Raw genomic sequence first — 21,985 nt, forward strand, 5'->3', positions numbered from 1 at the left:
TTCAATATATAAAAAATCAGATGTATGCTCTATGGTTACATATGAATTTACTTTTTTTATAGTAGTGTTTTTATTTATTTTTATTTTTAACATCATCTATATGAATATTTATCATGTAATGATTTGATACACGTATATCATCTGGAGTAACAACCAAAATAAATTTAGTTACAAACAATTCTCAGTTACTATTTACCTCAGAGCAATGAGAACATACTCTCATGGCAATTTATTTATTTGTTTATTTTTTAACTGAAACGGAACTATAAACATGTTTATAATCATGGTGCTTAAAACAAAGACACTATTATAAGAAATTAAAAATAAATCTTCAGTTCATTTTCTTTCTTTCTTCTCTTCTTTTTCTTCTTCCTCTTTCTCCTCTTCCTCCTTCTCCTCTTCTTTTCTCCTCTTCTTTCTCTTCCCCTTCTATTTCTTCTCTTCTTTTTCTTCTTCCTCTTCTTCCCCTCTTCCTCTTTTTTGTCTTCTTTTTTCTTATCTTCTTTTCCTTCTTCTTCTTTCTCCTCTTCCTCTTCTTTTCCTTCTTCCTCCCACTCTTCTTCTTTCTTTTATCTTCTTGCTTCTCCTTTTCCTCCTCTTCTTTTTTCTTTTTATTCTTTCCCTTCTTCCTCTTCTTTTTCCTCTTTTTCCTCTTCTCACTCTTCCTCCAACATTTCTTAATATTCTCTTCTTGGGTTTCTGGGATTCCAATGATTCCTATGTTGTTTCTGTTGAGTTTATCAAAGACTTCTATTTTCATCTGTTCACATTTTTTGAGAAGTTTATTATTCATTGTCTGATCATTTGCTTTAAGGTTCTTTTCCAATCTCTTCTGCCGTATGGAGTTGTTCCGCATCTCATCCTCTGGCTTACTGACCCCATCCTCAGCTGCTTTTTATTGCCTCCTCAGAGGCTTTTCATTGAGGTGTTTATTTCATTTACCGAGTTTTTCAGACCTTTTATTTCAGTTTCGAGTTTTATCATTATGGTCTGTTCAGCTCAATCTATGCTTGCTTTGAGTTCTTTGAGCATCCTCCATATTAATACTCTAACTAGGTAGTTGGTACTTTTCATGTCATCTTCATTCTCTATGTGTGGTGTTGTCCTGCGTTGTTTCCCCATTGCAACACTTGTATAGTGTTTTTTACTATGTGCTGCGCTGGGTTCATGGGTTAGAAAACGTGCCGCGGAGTGCTCCTCTGACTTCCCCTTATTGGGTGGGGCCCTTACTGGGTTGGGGCCCTGGAGATTGTGTTTGATGGCGTCTTCTTGGCTGTCTTGAGCAGAAAAGCCAGTAGAGTGACTTTAAAAATAGTTCATTTAACTTGTAAGGAACATTCATAAGCTATGTCACCTAGTTTATTTCTTTTTTTTTTTTTTTTTTTTTTTGGTTTTTGGGCCACACCCGGTAACACTCAGGGGTTACTCCTGGCTATGTGCTCAGAAGTTGCTCCTGGCTTGGGGGACCATATGGGACACCGGGGGATCGAACCACGGTCCATCCAAGGCTAGCGCAGGCAAGGCAGGCACCTTACCTTTAGCGCCACCGCCCGGCCCACCTAGTTTATTTCTTAAAACTGTAAACTTTGGAGAAAAAGTGCAAAGGAAGCAATAGAGAGAGTACAGCAGGTAAGGCACTTGCTTTGCATGATCTGGGTTCAAACTCTGGTACTGCATATGGTCCCCTGAGCTCCACAGGAGTTACCTCTGACCTCAAAGCTTTGAGCATGACTTGTTGTGGCCCCATGAGAAAGAAGAGGTGGCAAGGTTCTGATAATTTGGTCTCATCATGGCTAAAGACTGGTAACACCAATTTGTAAATTATCTAGATGATATTAAAGTCTACTAAAAAGAAAAAAATTAAAAAGACAAAATAAAATTGATTTATCTCTCTTGATGGATTAAAAAACAACCCAAAATGTTAAGCTCTGATCTCCATGACTTTAACTTAGTAATAAACCAAAAGTAAACAAACAGCAAACAAACAAAGAACATTGATCCCAAACTGGGCAAGAAGGGTAGAGATAAAAAACTTGAGAATCTACTAATAAACCACAGAGGAAACCATGGTGTCTATTTGATCTTATCTTAACAGAGGTTTCTTGACATATATGATCATATCTTTATCCTATCCTATCTTTTTACCTTCCCAATTTAAAATTAAATATACAACTACTTTGTAGTAAAGGTGAGAAAAAATAATTTTAATTTTACTCACTCAAAGTTGCCATTATGAAAAATTTGGTTCATATTCCCACTCTCATTACCATTCTTTTAATGGGAATGAATTTATTCCCATTCCTGTTAATGTTACAGCTATTTCAGTATGCCAAGCCTAAATGGTAGGATTATTTCTAGAAATAGATTTCTGCAATCTTGAAAAAAAGTTAAGTATTATGAAGTTTAACTGTTTCTGATTGGCTGAATTTAAATTAATTAATAAATTAATTAATGTAAATTGAATTAATAAATTAACTCAAACAGAAGCTCCTTATTTTTCCCCTTAAAAAATAAAAGCAGGGGCTGGAGCGATGGTGCAATGGTAGGGCGTTTGCCTTGCATGTGGCTGACCTTGGACGACAGCAGTATGATACCCGTGTCCCAGACAGTCCCCCAAGCCACAAGCCATTTCTTAGCACATAGCCAGGAGTAACCCCTGAGTGTCACTGGGTGTGAACCCAAAATAAAAAAAAAAAGCAGCAGCTGCATTATTTTCCAGTAAATTTTACACCCTTAATATAGACTTTTGTGGTTACAAATGGAACAAGTTATCTTAAGACATAGTAAAAGGATACATATCTTTATAGGAAGATGGCAGAGATCTGAATAAAGGTAGAACAATAATGTGGTATAAACAATAAAAAGTGGTAAAATGAAAATTTACTTCCCTTTAAAAATATTTTGAGTAATGCCTTTGAATTTTGGAAAGTGATAAAGAATTAAGTAAAGGTAAACTAATAAATCATGGCACCAATTCCCAAACCATGAAGGATTACAGTCTGGTTTTAACCCCTTTTGACTAATAAGTCACATCTTGTGAACTGAAGCAAAGAGAAAGTGGGTTGTGTGTAAGAGGTGGCATCTGTCTCTTATTTCTTTGTCCTGAGCAAGTCCCTCCCTAAAATAACTGGAATAAAAAACCAGGACTGAGAGTGAAATACTCACACTCCTCATCAAACCTAGGATAGATGGGTCAGCTCCCTGCCTTCCTAACATCTGGAACTGCTGCTCATGGAAAATATTAAGTGCTGGTTAAGAGCCAACTTTTCTACAGTCCTGAACATAGAGGAATTCCTCCATTAAAGATCATTGCTGTATCTCCCAATTCCTGCCTATAACTTCCATTTACCTTCTTTCCCCCACATTTCTCTTTATATTCAGGGTTACAAAGAACTCTGGTGTTCAGGACAGTCCTGGAATCCATCTTTATAGATACACTTACTTACTGATCCTCCATCCAGCAAATACTTGAGGAACCATCTAAGTGCCAGAGAGCTTTTGCAGACATCCCATAGACATGAAGAGCACTCTTTTACCCTCTTCGAAGGAATTTTTGGTAAATCTCTTCACCATGACTGGTCTGTGCCCACTGCATTTCCTCACCACAATGTCCTCAAACCCCAGTGTCCTCACAGCCTATTATTTGGCCATCCCTTGAGCTGCTTTGTCTGCTCGTAAGGTGCCTATTTCCTTGTTTCTGTTTTCATTCTGGTTAGGAAAGTTGTTCCCACATCCTGGGGTGCTTTACTGGCAGCTGCCTGTGGTGGTACCTGTTGCTCCTGTCAGCAGAGTTCTGGCCTAACCTCCCTGATCAAGTTACACTGACTTCACAAAACAGAGGAAGTGGGAAGTGAAGACCCCAGGCCTTCCAGTCTGCTTTCTCAACACCCTCTTGCCACAAATTGCCCCAAACAAATTATATTTTCCTTCATTGTGACAAATGTGGGCGGTATGTGTGTCTATGTGTGTGTATGAGGGGGGGTGTGTGTGTCTAGAATTCAGTGGGGAAAACCTAATTGAAAAATAACTGAAAATAGTCATCAGTTTGTCAGAAAAAACAAAGAGTAGTAACTCAAAAATCAATTTTCCCTTTCATTTTCCTTTGCTGGCTCTCTGCCTTCCTTGCCTGAAATCTAAAATCCACCTGAAAATAAATTGTTATTCTCTTTCCCTGTATTCAAATAATATAAATACAAACTTGCCTTGCCTATTTGTTTTTGTGTTGTATTGAATTTGGTATAAGATTCATGTGTTTATGGTGTCAGTCATGACAGCAAATAAAGATACCTATTTTTCTAATGAAGTCCTTAATGTACTTCATGAAATTAAATATGTCAATTTATTACTAAAGATTATTCTTAAAAAATAGGGATTATGGGGGCCAGAGTGATAGTACAGTGGTAGGGTATTTGCCTTGCACATGGCCGAGATGGATGGACCCAGGTTTGATCCCTGGCACTTCATATGGTCCCCCGAGTCTACCAGGAGCAAATTCTGAGTACAGAGCCAGGAGTAACCCCTGAATGCTGCTGGGTGTGGCCCAAAGAAACAAAACAAAAGGGATTAAAAATCTATTCCAGGGACCTGAATACAGTGAGTAGGCACAGGACCAACCCAGGTTTGACTCCAAGCACCCCATATGGTTCCATCAGGAGTAATCCTTGAGTGTAGAGCCAGAAGCACTGCAGGATGTGACTCCAAACCAATACATATATACTCAAATATATATATAATATATTCAAATATATAGTCAAACAAAAAATTACATATATTCAAACATGATGACTTCTTTTACTAAAAGCCAGAAATAATATGTTACTACACAGCAGTCAATTTCAGTAAAACTAGGAACAAAACAGAAATTTACACTTTATAAAATATTTCTATTTAAAAATCCAAATTAACATAATGATTCAAGAAAATCGAATAATTGTTATCAATATTAACATACGATACTATGTTAGCTTTAAATGATGAAATGATTATATAACTTTAATATTTACCCAAAACATTAAATACAACTAATGAACTTGACAAAGTAGCCAGTAAAATGTTAATAATATAAATTTTCAATAAATTCCCAATTAGAAACTGAAACAAAATTTATCAAAAACAAAAATATTTCAGGCCACAGGTGCATTGGTATTGTTAAAAAAAAAAAGGACAGAACTAAATATCCAAGTCAAGGTCAACAACAATGAAATCATGAGACCCAACCTTTTAACAATCAAAACTTAAAATGAGCCTATTATGCTGAGAGGCTGGGGACCAGGAAGTGGTGACATGGGTTGTACTCTGGGAGCTTTGGTGGAAAGAGATTGACAAATGGTGGTGGAATTGGCCCGATACATTATATGTCTAAAATCCAATTATGAAGAACTTTGTAAATCACCATGGTTTCAATAAAACAGAAAAAAATTTCAGAGGCCAGGGAGATAGTACAGTAGCTAGGGCTCTTGCTTGCATATGGCTCAATTAGGTTTGATCTTTGGCATCCCATATGGTCCTATAGCCTGCCTGGAGTGGTTTCTGAAAGCAGAGATATGAATAACTTCTGAGTACTTAGGGATTTGGCCCCCCCCCAAAAAAGCAACAAAAATTTTCAAAAAAATCTTTCAAGAAAGTAGGTATCTAAGGGGGGGGGATACTCTAGTATTTCTTATTAAAAGTGATAAAAAATAAACCATAATTTTAGGGAATAAATTAGGGAAGTAGGTTGAAAAAATTCTTATACTTACAGACATACCGAACTATAATATTTATATAGTTTCTAGATACTATATAATTATTAAAATATAGTTTCCTAGATTGTTACTTACAAAGAATAATCACTAGTATTTATATATAGTTCATATAAATTTCTCAATTGTAATAATTGTTGTTTATAAGTTTTAGCACTACTTTAAATTCCTTCATGTAGTAATTTATTTCATCCTATAATAACCCAAGAGGAAAGTGCAGTTATTATTTGAGCATTATATATGAAGATGTTTCTAAGTACAAAAGTTCCACAATTTTATCTTTCACTATTATACCCATCTGCCCATCAAGTTTCTCTTTCTAATTTTAGACTTTCCACCTAAGCTAGATTGCCTAGTCTTCTGAGACATAACAAACAGATTGAAGGGTTAATGAAAATACAATGGAAGGATGAATATGTGACTAAGTGTGGCTCTGGGCTTGGTTTGAATATTGTACTAGAAAACCAAACTTATCAAACCAGACTAAAACAAAATAGTAAGAAGATTAATGAGAGCCCTCTATGACCTTTTCATTCAATATCAAAATGATGAAGTTGGGAGATAGCCCAAAAAATTAGAACTGTTGTTTTGCATGTAGAACCCATGTTTGCTTCCTGACACTTCATAATCAATCACCTGAGCACTGTGCTGATAGTCTCTCCCCAATCCCTGCAAATAAACAGTGGGTGAAACAACTTCTTGAGTATAATAAGTTTGGATATTTTGTGATGTTCTAGTAAAAGTTTTTTATTGTGGTCAGAGAGATAGTATATCGTGTAGGGAACTTGCCTTGTACACATTAAATCTGGGTTCCACTGTTCATATTTGATCCCCTATCCCTGCCTGAGTACATAGCCAAATTTAATAACCGAATACACTGGGTGTGACTCAAAAACAAAATTAAATGAAATATTTCCCTGGAAGTTTAGCTTCGCACCTCTCTATCTATCCCCCCACCAACAAAGTTTTCAAGCTTATTCCAACACCAAATAAAAAAATGCTTATTGTCATTCCTCATTCCTCACAACCCTTTTTCCTCTATTAAATGGTAAGAAAAATACCAAGCTTTCCCTTACCTTTCTCCTATGTATCCTGGGCTGCAATGACAATGGCCTGTGGCGGTGTCACAAGTCCCTCCATTATGGCACTGACATTCTTGAGAACAGTTTTTTCCAAAGCGACCCTCAGGGCAAGGCTGACCACATACTGTGCCCTGCATTCAAACAGACTTGGAAAATTAGATGGGCCTCCAGCCAGGTCAAGGCTGAAGGGCTAGGGAGAAAAGAAAGGAAACAGAAAGGGAAGAGGAAGATGGAAAGAGGCCTGCAAGAAAATTAAATGAAGATTTTAGAACACAAAAAATCTATTTACAGCCTCAAAAACCTTAGAATTCTTAAACCAATTTAATGGCTAAGCCTAAATTTAAGATACATTCAAAGATGGTAGATTCAGTCCTAGGAAATATTCACACTAGAAAACTAAAGTGTAAGATAAACTTACAGCACACTATTACAGAGCCCAAGGAATTTATAAATCCTCTTAAGTGTTCTTCCTTGTGCCTTCCATATACAATAAGTCACAAAATGTATTGAATGTCCATTACATAAACACCAACATCTGATGTAAATGAAATATCCAAATGCTTTTCCATATGTTCTAAAGAAAAAGCACGTTCTCACTGGTGTTGTTTCTTATAAGATTTAAATTTGTGTACCTGATAAAGCACCAGTAATTCCCAAGAAGTACTTGTGCAGGCATGGACATAGTCATTTTATTTCAGGAGAAAATTAATATTTCCAACAGGATCAACAAACATCAGTGAGCCAAGATAAATAAATAGAAAAGTTTGTTTCTTGGAGAGAAAAATCAAGATAGTAACGACTCTCCCTCAAGGTGGTTTATTTTTCTCAGTCACTGTCATTACAGTTATCCAATCCTCTGTGGATATGAATAAGACCGTGCACCAATGTCAATGAAATATTCCACTATTTTCTATCTTTCATGGCTACACGACTTGGTTTGGTAGTTTATGATCTGTTAGAGTTATTGTTAGAGCAAACATCATATCCCAAATAATAGGGATTTTCTGTCCTTTTTTTTTTTTAGACCATTGGAAGCTGTTGCTTTGTCCTCCTCCTCTACAATAAAGCAGACTGTGGGCATTCTGAAATTGGAGGCTAGTGAACACCAGATGGTTTTGTTAATGTTTATTCTGGATAGCATAAGAAAATTCCCCTAACTCCTGGCTACCCACAAAAGGCAGTTGGTGTGCTAATTAAGTCTCCTCTGGTGGTTTCTAGCTATCTACAAACAGGAAAAGTTCTTCCATAAACCCTCAGAATAAAAAAAAAGGCCTTTGAGAGATGATTCAAACCAGCACTTAACTGAGAAACATCTAGATGCCAAGTCTTCTGCTAAACTTTAAGAATCAAAGGTCAGGTCACAACCCTTAATTAGCTTACAATGTGGTAAAGGAGACAGATGTAAAAATAACTCAAATTCTCCATTCTAGCACAATATTTTAAAATTAAAAAATAAGTGTCAAATATCAGTCTATGCTAAGCGGGAATTTTGGCAATAATTCTCACTTTTAGGGACAAATTCTAACATGTTTTAATGATCCTAGATATCTCCATAAAGGCTGTTGTAATATAATTTATGACTAAGAATGAATAAAAATGCCATAAGAAGGACATAATTTGTATTAGTTGAAATATTTATGTGTATATGTAATGATATATTTATATTATTACATTACATTGTATTATATTATATTATTATTACATATTTAACCTAGGTGGAAAGCACCTAAGATAATAGCCCCAATAAAATGTATTTGTTATTGTTGTTGTTGTTGTTGCTGTTGTTTTTGGGCCACAACCGGTGATGCTCTGAGGTTACTCCTGGCTATGCACTCAGAAATCGTTCCTGGCTTGGGGGACCATATGGGATGCTGGGGGATCCAACCATGGTCCATCCTAGGTTAGTGCGAGCAAGGCAAATGCCCTACCACTTGCACCACAGCTCTGGCCCCACTAATAAAATGTAAAGAAGAGATAGCACAAAGGGTCCAAGTGTATGCTTTGAATTTAAGCAATGTGGGTGCTCTCCAGCACCATGTAGTGTCCCAGGCACTCAACAAAGCAAACCCCAAGCACTGAAATGAGAGTAATCACTCTCAGTTTTGAGCACTGACAGATTTGGCCCAAATTATTTTTAAAATAATGTTAAGAGGAATAAGTATAAGTCGAAGTCCAGCTATTCACTGGAAAAAAGTAACTTGAAATAAGAAAGAAACTTTCTTTCAAGGTAGGGGGCAGGGTAGGGAGAAAATAGTAGGGGGGAGCTTCCCCTGTGCTGGTAGAGAGAGTTGTCTTCACACTTCCTGGGGCATATGCTCCAAAGAAATAAATCATTTAAGGGAGAAAAGAAAAAAGACTGAAATTTAGAACATACTTTAATCAAATAAAACAACCATTGTCATTGCAATGCTTTTATACTGTGTATCGGAGAAGAAAAATTAGGGGGAAAGATCTTAAATAAGAGAGGTAAAAGAAGGGTGAAAAATTACACAGGTATTAGAATTTTAGTTTGTTCCCTGGCAATCAATACATGGTACCCCAAGCTCTACCCCTTGACTCTGATGAGCCCCAAATACTGCTGGAGGTAATCCTGGTAGCTCCCAGGCACTTCCAGGATGGCTCTAGTTATCTTCAGGACTGCAGGACCTGAGGTCCTCAGGTTTTAGTGTTGAACCATCCAGTCTGGCTGGCCAAGGATTAAACAAAGTGGTCCCAGGCCATCCTGAACACTGCTTGGTAGCTACATTCTTTCTCCCCCAAAAGAATTGGACAGAGTATTATCTGAAAAGAAGAGAGCATATAGGTTAAGGAATGGAGAACAATGAGCAATGATGTGAAAAGTTTGGGGGAAGTGAAGTAGTATAAGAATATGAGTTGCTGCTGAATTCGGCAACTAAGAAGTCACTTATTTTTGGAAGTTCCATCTCACTTCATGAAGCTCACCACAAAGAGTGATGAGTGCAGTTGGAGAAATAACTACATTGCGAACTATCCTAACAATGAGAATGAATGAGGGAAGTAGAAAGCTAGTCTAGAGTACAGGCGAGGGTGGGGTAGGGAGGACGGAGATTTGGGACCTTGGTGATGGGAATGTTGCACTGGTGAAGGGGGGTGCTCTTTACATGACTGAAACCCAACCATAATCATGTTTGTAATCAAGGTGTTTAAATAAAGATATTAAAAAAAGAAGTCACTTAAAAACTGCCAAAGCTCTCATGAAGACAGAAAGTAATAATGAAATAAGTTACTTTTTAAAATTGCTTGTGAATAAAGGAAACAGACATGGGTCATTTATTGTCTTGTTGAAGCTGACTTATGCTTAAATCAATAGAAATAGAAGAACAAATATTATTTCCCATCTGTGGAGAAGATAGTAAATGAGCTTTGACATTGTATGTGCTGCATACAAATGTCTGGGGGGGAAAAAGAGTGCAGTCTGGGGCTGGAACAACATAATATGGCCAAAGTTTAGGGAGTTAGTAATAGCTTCCTCTTGGCTTATCATGAGAGGGAGATAGACATAATACAGTTTCTGAAAAGGCACTTGCTTTTCCTGATTCCCCAGAATCACATGGTCTTTTGAGCATCACCAAGTGGTACCCCTAATATCTGTTGAGCACTTCTTGGGATCCTCTCTCTCAGCAGAAAATGTTCTGAAAGTTCTGCAAGGCCTGGTAGGCTGGGCTTATCTCAATTGACTCAAGATTTAGATATTGACTAATATTTTATTCATATTAATACATATTTGGCTGAGAATAATTTTTCAGAGTATATCCATGGAATATAATTACAAAAATTATGAAATACTCCCAGTATTTAACACTATGTCTATTATATTTTAAATAAAATATTTTTTCTTCATAGGGGAAATGCAATGCCACTACCTTTTCCATGAGGATCCATAGAACACTATGTATTTATTTAGAATTTATTATCTTCTGCTTTCTCTAGACAAAAGCATTGAAATGGTTGGGTATTTCTAATTTAGTCAATTTTAACCATCAGTATAATTTCCTGTTGAGTACTTTCTTAGAAATATGCTGGGTCAGGGTGACTGCTCAGATAACTTGTTGTTGTTGTTGTTGTTGTTGTTGTTTTGAGAGAGAGAGAGAGAGAAAGAGAGAGAGAGAAGAGGGAGGCTTACCAACCAGCCAGAAGGACAGGAGCATTCTCCGGTGACATGGTGGCACACACCTCCATTTTGGCAGGGGCATCTCTGCTCACACTGAGGCCCATGCTTGCCAGGAGGACACAGATCTTCACAGCTGAGGGATAAATGTGTGACAAAGAAGAACACTGTTTTACTTGCCTATCAATCTGACCCTCAAGTACAAGAGCACCTAGGTGCTAAAGCAGATAATATATTTTTTTAATTATATTTATTGTTTGTTTTTTTTTTTGCCCATACCCAGCGGTGCTCAAGGGTTAATCCTGGCTCATAACTTAGAAATACCCCCCCCCCCAAAGGCTGGGGACCATATGGGTGCTGAGAATTGAACCGGGTCCCTCCTGGGTCTGCAAATGCAAGGCTACACCTGGCAATGCTCAGGGGTTACTCCTGGCTCTACGATCAGAAATTGCTCCTGGCAAGCTCAGGGACCATATTGGATGCCAGGAATCAAACCAAGTCGGCTGCATGCAAGGCAAACATTTCTGTTTAATATTGCTCATTTCATTAAGAACATTAAGATCATGCCCTTATTGTCTGGACAGGTCTGTAAGAGTAATCAGGTCATTCCTTTGGTGAATACTTTTCTTAAAGAAGCCATTTCAGTATGAGTTGCATCTGCGAACACCAAGGGCAACTCTCATGGGTCAAACACTCCTGTGACTAGAACTTTCTATGCACATTTCCTTCTTTGTGAACATATTCTTTCTAAACAATCTGCAGTATTCATTCTCTTTTTCAGCTGAGTTTCTATGACTTTAATGCAACATCCCCCTCCCTACCCCGCCTCACTCCATATTGCATAGACTTCCTTCTCTAAACATTTAATTGTTTCTGTTCTCTTGTGAAATCACTCCAAATTTCCCAAGGCCCTATTCAAATGTGGCTTTGATTTTAAAAATGTAAAAGCAATATTAACAATTCAGTCATTTTTAAGGATCTTTCTTTTCAAAATCAGTGCTCTCTATGCTAAAGCAATTATTTTTCTTTAGCTCTACTTTATGGCTGTTAACACTGTCAGCAGGAAGTATTTACTAATCAACCACAATTTGTTTTCAAGATTCAGTTCTTTGATTCATAAGTGTAATTTTCTCAGTAAGGGAATAATGTTTTCTATTTCCTACCTTTTTTAGGGGGATTGTGGGTGAGTAGGGGCAAATTCTGCCTCTTCTTCTGTTTGCTAACACAAGCAAAGTGAAGTATACCCTTCCCACAAAATAAAGTAGATCATATTAAATAGTTGCTTCAATATCCTTTAAAAACAATTAAGTTGAGCATATATTCTCTACCCCAATGTGATAAATATATAGATAGTCACAAGGTAGCTTATGTATCATTAAGCACTAAACAGTGCAGTTAGCTTTTCCCTGGAGACCATTTCTAACATCTTTCTCATTTTCTCTTACTAGTACACTAAACCCACCCACCTTTATGAGTAGTAGAAGGCTACATATATGTATATATATATATATATATATGTATATGCAGTAATTAGTCATCACAGCCAAGCGGAACAGCTTGAACCATTAATTACCAGTGATGTAAAATGAAGACGTTTGGGGAGATTCAAAGCAAAATCCCAAATCTTCCCCAACAATTGCTGTCTTATAACCTGACAATAAAAACATGTGCAAGTTAGCCCTGGCTGGGCTCTGATAATCAGAGATTAAACAGGCACACCCAGTCATTAATGCTGATCTCTGGCAGGAGTCCCATCTACCAATGGCCACTCTGCAGGTGGCAATAGAAACAGAAACATAGGACTGCAATTGTGGTGATAGGGGAGTCTCAGCGACTTCCAGCACATCACTTACAAGGCTCCAGTGTATCCAGGTGGGCAGCGGCACTCGCCTGTGACATGGTCGCAGGTGGCTCCATTCTGGCATTGGCATCTCTGGTGGCAGTCATTACCATAGGTACCCTGCTCACAGCGGTCTTCGCAGCGCCAGCCCCGGAAGCCCGCAGCACAGTGGCAAGCCCCGGTGATGGGGTTGCATAGAGCCTTGTTCTTGCACTGGCACCGGCTGCTGCAATGGGGTCCCCAGTGATCACCATCACAGGCTGAGGTCAGGGAGAAAAAAGAATGCAGGGCATCAGAGGGCGGATAATGCCAGCTCTTCAGAAGCTGCTTTCCTCTCGCCTGGGAAAGAATATAATGATGAGCCCTTCATAGTCATTTCTTGGCTGGGCCTTGGGGGCCTGGTTAGTGCTGAGCAGTTCATGGAGAAGTGACATGGTAGGGTCACCTCCACCACATGCCGATAATTCCAGCGCTCAGGCCTCTTGACCTTTGCAAGCCCCCTGCCTTGATACAGCTGTCCTTGCCCTGTAGTGCTGAGGCTGATGAGATCAGCTACCTGACAAGGGGGACTCTATAAGTAAATGGGGAGATAGAAGGTAGATAGATTATGCAGAGACTTTTATACAGACTGGAAAATTTGTGCTACAAATGGAAAAGGGATTAGTATAGTAAAGGATTTTAAACAACACAGAATGATGCAAATTTACCTCCCAAATTATGCCAGGGTATTGGGGGGCCGGAGAGATAGCATGGAGGTAAGGCATTTGCCTTTCATGCAGAAGGTCATTGGTTCGAATCCCGGCGTCCCATGTGGTCCCCCGTGCCTGCCAGGAGCAATTTCTGAGCATGGAGCCAGGAATAACCCCTGAGCACTGCCGAGTGTGACCCAAAACACACACACACACACACACACACACAAAATTATGCCAGGGTATATAATATGCAGAGAAGACATGTAGGTGCCCATGATGAAAGGTAGAAAGTCTGGAAACACTGAGCAAGAATAAGATCAGTACAGGCAATCAATGTAGGGTCCTGACCTGAGGGAGAGGAGTTGGCCCAGGTCAGAGGTAGGGAGGAGGCGACTGATTCTGCTATAGATCAGGGATAGAACTCTATAAAGGAGCTTCTGATAATTTTTTCAAGATAATAGTTAAAATAGATATGAGTAGGAGGTAATAGGGGGAAGTACGGGATGACATAGTGTTCAAATTCACAGACTTACTAAAGACAGAAGATAAGCCCTAAACTGAACATGGACAACAGATAAAAATAGATGCTAGAGGGCTGGAGAGATAGCACAACAGTAGGGCGTTTGCCTTGCAAGCAGCTGATCCATGATAGATGGTGGTTCAAATCCCAGCATCCCATATGGTCTCCCGTGCCTGCCAGGAGCAATTTCTGAGTGCAGAGCCAGAAGTAACCCCTGAGCACCACCAGGTGTGACCCCCTCACAAAAAATAAAGATGCAAGAAACCTGATAGCACTAGGCAAAAAAACAGCATTTGAAAGATATGTCTTAAAGTTGAATTTTAAAAGAAAAAAAGAATGGGTTAAATTCTGAGTAAAGAGCTGGGAATAGTCTGCAAATTCTGTTTAAAAAAAATGGTGGGGGGGGGGAACCCTAGAGTGATAGCATAGTGGGTAGGACATTGGCCTTGAATTCTGCCAACCTGGGTTAGATACCCAGTAAAAAGTCAATCCAAATATTATAAAAATTATAATGGATGATGGGAAGCAAAATTTCCTCTTAATATGCATAGCCTACCCCACAGTGTATTTATTTATTTATTAGATGCTATAAAATTACTAGGGAAGATGCATCCTGCCTAGAGCTCTTTAGGATAAAGAAAAGTTTCATTATATAAAAATGTTGTAACCAACAAATCTGTATAAACTTCTCATTTACAAAAGCTAAATGCACTGCAAACAACTTATTAGAAGTGCAGGATTAATCTGCCAGTAATAGAAAAAAAACATTTTGTTTCATAATATCAAAAGGTTTAAATAAATAATTCTAATTTCAATCAGCACAACTTTGGTCTCATTAGAAATTTAATAAACATACTTTGACACAATTAAAAGTGAGAGAATGACTGAGCTTGAAGTAGATCAAGAAAGCAGTTACCTAGGAATCTGCTATCTTTTTCATGAAAATAAGATTAAGTGATGGTTTTAAAAATTAGAGTTAAGGGTAATTATTATTATATATAGTTGCTTATTTTATTGTGTATAGATAAGGATAGAGGACTTGATAACTCTTTAAATCTAGGATCCATTCCTGGTTTTGGAGCTTTGGATTTTGGGGAGGGGCCACACTAAGGATATTTGGGGATGTCTTTTATTTACTTAGAGCTCACAGTGAGAAAGTAGAAGTTTGGATATGCCAAGCATGCACCCCAGTGATTGAGCTGTTTCACAGCTCAGGATCTAGTTTCAAAATAATAATAATAATAATAATAATAATAAAAACCAACTCATGTTTTTCATAATTGAAGCTCTGGGTGTAGTTTTCTGCACCTAAAACATGAAATAAACATGTGAAATGGTACCTGTGTTTCAATCCTCTCATCCCCCTCAGGTACAGAGGCCCTACAAAGTAAATTATACCATTCTTTTTCACCTTTTCCCTGATTCCTCAATCCAAAGAATAAGAACAATCTTCAACGTGGGTAGCGAAATAAATCAGGATAGACTAACATTTGACTCTTTTACTTCTGCCTTCTTCATAGTACAGTAGACTCAGGTTGTCACAAATCCTATACTAAAATGAATTTTATTCCTTTACCATGAATGCCATCTTGACCATGATCTTTGCTAGCCTAAATACTTCAACATCAATACTTACGTTTTTTTATAAAAAATCATTTTGCTCAGCATCTTTGATGAACCCTCTTCAAAGTTTACATGTCTCTTTCAACTTCTGAAAACCTCAGAAATTAAATTTAAATTGCCTTCCCCTTCAAAAATGAGTGAAGATTAATTGATTGACACAAAGGCAATTTAACTAAAAAGGTTACCTTGATAGGGATATCAACATTATATCAAAACAATTTCTAAGAATTATCTTAGAGTTGTATTTCCTACTGTCACATCTGTGGTGAGTTAGACCCAACCTCGGATTTTTTTAGTTTTTTTTTTGGGGGGGGGTGGGTCACAACCAGCAATGCTCAGGACTTACTTCTAGCTTTGCACTCAGGAATTATTCCTGGCAGGTCTGGGGGACCATATGAGATGCAGGGGAACAAACCTCGATTGGCTTCATGCAAAGCACCCTAACAGTTGTATAATATCACTCTGCCCCCAAGCACTTATTATATTAGAAGCAAATGTTATTATAATTGGAGAGTAGTAGAAAAGATTACAGAACTGAGAGAACAGAACTGGCCACTCCTCTTGCTGACCCATTTTCCACACCCATTCTGCACCTTCTCTCCCAGCATATAATTAGGTTAGAGATCAGCTTTGTTTTGTTGGAATTAAACAAATAACTAATTGCCTCTCCCCTGCTATCTCCTATCCAATCCTTAAGTTACCCTCTCCAAGATAGAAACAAGTTTATAGCATGAAATGGATAACTATCTTCATTAAATATAGGCTATCTGGCTTTAAAGAAATGTTATTCATGTGGACATAGTTTAATTTCCTGGCAATATCTAAGCTTTGTGCATGCTTTTGAAGTGACAACTTCCCTCCTTGGGGCTGTGTTTTCTAAAGCCCCAGTGATAATTGGGCTTTACAATGCAAGTACTGAGCACCAACATGGGTTATGTGAAAATCCACACACAGAAGTTTATAAATAAATACACAGGAAGTAAAACAAGTAGAATACAGAGTTCTGACTTGAATTTAGGCCCCACTTTGACTCCTTTCCTTTCTTCATTTATCATATTTAATTGCTTGGACACATCCATTGTTAAATTGTATCTCACTGAGATTCGTTCGTTGCAACAAAAGGCTAGCTTTCTTCCTTATAACCATAAATACAAGGGTGGTTTGACTTGTTGCCTACGGTCGAGACAAGAAATAAAATCAATTCTTTTGCTTAATGTTAAGAGGATCCTGAAGTCAAGTGCTTCTGAAAAAGTAAAACAGAAATGGGTTACCTTATCCTAATATGAAAAGGAAAAATACTGTGTTTTGTAGTAAGCTGATAAAGAACCACAAATCCCAAAGAAGAGTGATTATTATTTTTTAGCTTCTAGTTTTAAACTATTGTAGTGCTAATTTCTGTAAGAAGGCTATTGGGCTACACTGTGGCTAGGTTCATTGAGCAAATATTCCTGGAGCCAGTTTAATGAGAACATCAGAAAGGTATAGATCTCATACATTAAGCAAAATCAAATTAATAGAATAATTATTTAACTAACTTAAAAATAACGTCATAATATTAAAAAGTAGAGTTAAAATTATGTGTATAAATGAAACAGACACAGGTAGAATAAAAAAAAATGCAACTGCAATTAATTTAAGTTTTTATAAGAGGGAAATAGCAATAATTGCATATGAGAAAACCTAGTATCTAAGGAATAGGGAAAATAAAGAGCATGAGGAAGTTGGTCAGACAGACACACAATGACTGTCCCTACAAATAACACCATAGGATATATCAGGGTCTTAAAAATGTGCCTGTTTCTTCTTTTATTCATTTGGATTAACTACATTTTAAAAAGATTTAATAATAAACATTTGTCTTTTCTGCAGTAAGAGAAACACAAGCAATGAATTATTTAAATTTTTCCTATATATAGAATGTTTACAGTGTATTGGTTTCTGTACTCCACATCTTATATATCTCTTTCCAGTTCTCACAACTCTTATAACACAGTGGGCTTTTGATTAAACACCCACTGAATATTTAGGATGAGGATACTTAGGTAAATGTCCAAAATGCATATCTAATCAGCAGACACAATTCTATGTAAATCCAAACTTTGTAAACTAAACTTGAATGTTGTGTATTGTTATTATATACAATAAACTTAATGATAAGAAATTTCAGAGTAAGCTAAAACATCTCAAAAAAGCAATGGAAAAATATGGAAAGTATGGAAAGAAATTACTGCAAATGCAATAAGTAGAGATAAAGAGTACTTCTTGAAGAAAAAATTATGGAGATGGTTGAACCTGAAGAACATCTATAATTGATGATTCCATGTAAACAAAAAATGTTAGAAAGATACAATGATAATAGTAGTGATGTCATGAACTACAATACAGTGACGAGACAAATTAGCCTTAGATTGTACATAACACATAATCAGACTTCCAGATCTATTTGGTGAATGAAAAGTTGTAGTTACCCAACTTTTTATAAATAGACAAACCAATAATATGTAAAAAAATACAAAATAAATTTTTAGGCCTCTTCTCCTCTCTGAACCACTTCAAACTCCCAGTTTCAATTTTTATGTTAAACACGGTGATTTATAAAACAGAAAAAGGAATTCTGGGCGTCAAAAGGATAATATAGAGGGTTCAATCATACAGCACTAGCATATGATTTCCTAAGCTCCTCCAGAGAGAATAATACTTTGACAAAACAAAAAGAAAAACAAGAAAGAATTTTAATATATACTAACTTTTTACAAGTGTGATAATTGCTTGATATTCTATTTAATCTCACAGTAAGTTAACAAGAATAATCATTTCAACATTTCATAAGTAAAAATAAACTCTGATGATAATCTGTTAAAATACAACAGCCTGTCAAGTGACCAAAACAAGAAGTCAACTCAAATCTCTCAGTGGCTTACAAAGATGTTGATCTTCCTCCACACCGTCCAGACATTAATATATCCTTACTTACATAATCTGATGTCATTACAGATTAACTACTTATAGTGTTTTTTTTCAAAGAGGGAACATTGAATAACAGAAGTCTTACAAATGTTGAAAGAAACATGTATTAACATGTTTGCCAAAATGTTCAGTTTTATCAATAGCAGAAGCTCATTAGAGTGGGCGGTTGATAAAGAATTGTCCAACTTCTCTACAATAATACATTATTAGCAAAATTATTCACTAGAAAAAATCCCTAAATAAATAAATGAGAAGTAATTCAGTAAATTTCTTTCATTAAGATACAATACAGAGATAAATAGAAATGCCAAAATTACAAGATGATCCTAAAAAATAACACACTTGTACTGATTCATAGATTCCTTAAGAAAAAGGAAAGGTGACATCATTTTTGCCATAAGAAATGAATGATGTTTGTCATCCTGTTCACTCTGTTACAAAAGTTCATCAATCACTACCATAGCTTTGAGAAGGTGCTATAATAGTTGAGCTATAAACAACCCAGACCCTTTAGGCAGGACCCAACCAATGTATGGTTATGGAGATCTCACTAAGTCCCCAATCATGGTTACATTCTAACATATTTAATGTCCAAGAGAAGAATACTGACCATTAAAATTTCTCATCTGTACTGGGACACAGTAACAGATGTAGCAGCAGCAGAAACTTAATTTTCATGGTTGGCACAGTGGAACATCCCACACCAGGAAAAAGAACACCCTACAAAAACATTCCTCCAGCTGTATGGGAACTGAAATAACATGCTTCCCTTGGTTTGTATCATTTGTTAGTCTAAGCATGAATCATTCATGCCACAAAGGACTACTTGGTTCTCACAATGTGAATTTTGAAAAACAAATTGCCAGTAACTAACTCTAAAGTTAACAATGAGCCTTGCATTGCATCTTTAATCCATTTTTACAATTGGACAATGCTCAGTTTGCAATGAAATTCCAGTACTATCATATAGCTATACTCTTGATTACCAATTAGAGGCTGTATTTTGGAGGGTCAGAGTGATAGGCACAGTGGGCAGGGTATTTGCCTTGAACGTAACCAACACAGGTTTAATCCCCAGCATCCCATATGGTCCCCTAATCCTTCCAGGAATGATTCCTGACTGCAGAGCCAGGATTAAACCCTAATCGTCTTCAGGTGTTGCCCAAAACAATACCAAAAATCTGGATTTAGAATACCTCTGCTGATGATTATGAATATGTCCAAAGTATGTAGGCTTGTACCATTAGGCTCAGAAATGTAAAAGGAGGGGGCCGGTGGAGGTGGCTAGTGGGTAATGGTGTCTGCCTTGCAAGCGCTAGCCAAGGAAGGGACCAAGGTTCGAGTCCCCCCGTGTCCCATATAGTCCCCCCCAAGCCAGGGGCGATTTCTGAGCGCTTAGCCAGGAGTAACCCCTGAGCATCAAACAGGTGTGGTCCAAAAAACAAAAAAAAAAAAAAAAAAAAAAAAAAAGAAAGAAAAAAGAAACGTAAAAGAAGTAACTTAGGAACAAATACTTAAACTCCTTAGCAATCTGCCCCTTATCATAAAGAAATACATTTATAAATATAAATCTTAGAACTAAACACATCACTAGGTATTAAAACTATTCTCTGTCTAGAGTTAGAGATATTTTACATTTAGTGGATCTTGTACATTTAGTTGATAAATCCACATTTAATGAGTGATGTACTAAAATCTTTGAGACTCAAGAGTTTCAAGGAAGAGTGATTTCAGTTTATAATAAATATATAAGTACCTTGCTCATGATTTCTGTTTGAAGTAATTAAAACTATGATGTGTCCTTAAGGCTATAAAATGTCAAGTATATATAGAGAACATCAACAAGTTATACTGCCTTGAATATACATTTTGGCATGGAATTTTGCTGCAATGCTATATAATTGCTTACAATAAAAAAAGGAAAAATTGTGACTATGCAAGAAACTAATAGGGGTTAATTTTTATCTTCAGATTTGCATGTATCAGCAAATAGCAGTAAGTCCTTTCACTAAAATATCTACATTGAGTATCTTTCAGAAAGGGGCCAGAACAAATTTCAGATGTCTCAAAAGATAGCAAAACATGTCTCATCCTGAAATGTACATCCTTTCTTCTTAAGCCTTGGTTCCCTCGGGGGCTTTTATCTTGCTGTGATTTCATTCCTTGTGCTTCAGGCTAACAAGGCTATGGTGTGTCATTCCTTTTGTTAATGTAGAAGAAAAGATCCTCATTCAAAACATCAAGTGCTTTAAAAATAAAACAACTTTGTAAAGCTTCTCCATCCATGAAGAAGAACAATAAAAATGTATTTCCCAGAACCTCTGAAAACACTAAGCCCAATGTCTTTCACATTAAAAAAAAAAAAAAACCTACTGAAATGCTGACAAAGTGCCAGCGATCACTGTGGACAACTGCCCTGTGCTGCTTGTATTCATTTTACTCCGTGGTGAGAGAGGACCTTTATTCTTCTTTCTAAAAAAGTTTATTAAATAAAACTCCAAAGCACCAGCTACCATTTTATAGCCTCAGTATATGTATATCTCAAATTAATAGTCAGGAAAATGGTATGAAATATTTCTTCTTTAAGTGTCTAAATGTTAAGTATTGAAGTGTCTCTACAAGAGCATATTGATGACTGCAGGAACATATCAAATATATAAACTGTAGGCTGGATTAGGTAAAGGATTTGAGAAGGGATTACATTTATTCACTTTATCAAAAGCATAACATCCACCTTGGGATCCATTACAAGTTGCTTTGCTTTATAAGGACTGGCCATATTTGTGTTTTTTTTTTCATATGTTTGTTTATTTAACATATACCAAGGGGCAAAGCAGCAGTACAGGTATTAAAGAGCTTGTTTTGAATCCCATCAGTACAGTTCAGTTCTAAGCACTACCAGGCATCATTCCTGAACACAGAATCAGAAATAACCTTAAGTACAGATGGTGTGATCCATAACCAAAAACAAATAAAAATTTGAAAAATGTATTAAGTATCTTTTAAGTCTATCAGGTCCTCTTTATTGGGCACTAAACTTGCCTCTGACCTAAGAAAAAGTCTAGGTAGTACAGAACAAGCCTAAGAACTTTTTGGGGGAAAATTCTATAGCTAACAGATTGTCTCTTGAAAAAGACTGTCCACAGAGATTTATCAAGAGATTTATTAAGAGAACATGTGCACAGGGTACATGTGGGACATGGAAGCCTGATGTCTACCCCTTCTTTGGGCAGGAGAGAAGGGAGAAAGGAAGGCTTCATGGGAGTGTGGAGCAAAGGATAAATATGTAGGAACATCTTGGAGCCAATTTGTGTAATCTTCATTCTGAATTTAAGGGACAAAGGGCAAAGGCTTTAAATGGGACTTCGGAAACTTTTAACCAGTGACTCCT

At 36.9% G+C, this 21,985-nt stretch overlaps 1 protein-coding gene across 1 annotated transcript in view; it reads right to left on the bottom strand.

The window, feature by feature from the left end:
- Positions 1–21,985, bottom strand: part of MEGF10 (multiple EGF like domains 10) — a 171,642-nt gene that overhangs the window by 52,138 nt on the left and 97,519 nt on the right. The window contains exons 6-8 of the mRNA XM_049771802.1: positions 12,806–13,052; positions 10,968–11,088; positions 6,818–6,954 (exon numbers count right to left, since the gene is read on the bottom strand). Coding sequence (XP_049627759.1) covers positions 6,818–6,954; positions 10,968–11,088; positions 12,806–13,052 — 505 coding nt within the window. The remainder of the gene's footprint in view (positions 1–6,817; positions 6,955–10,967; positions 11,089–12,805; positions 13,053–21,985) is intronic.

The sequence above is a fragment of the Suncus etruscus genome, chromosome 4 (assembly GCF_024139225.1).
Source record: "Suncus etruscus isolate mSunEtr1 chromosome 4, mSunEtr1.pri.cur, whole genome shotgun sequence".
In the NCBI taxonomy this organism is placed as follows: Eukaryota; Metazoa; Chordata; class Mammalia; order Eulipotyphla; family Soricidae; genus Suncus; species Suncus etruscus.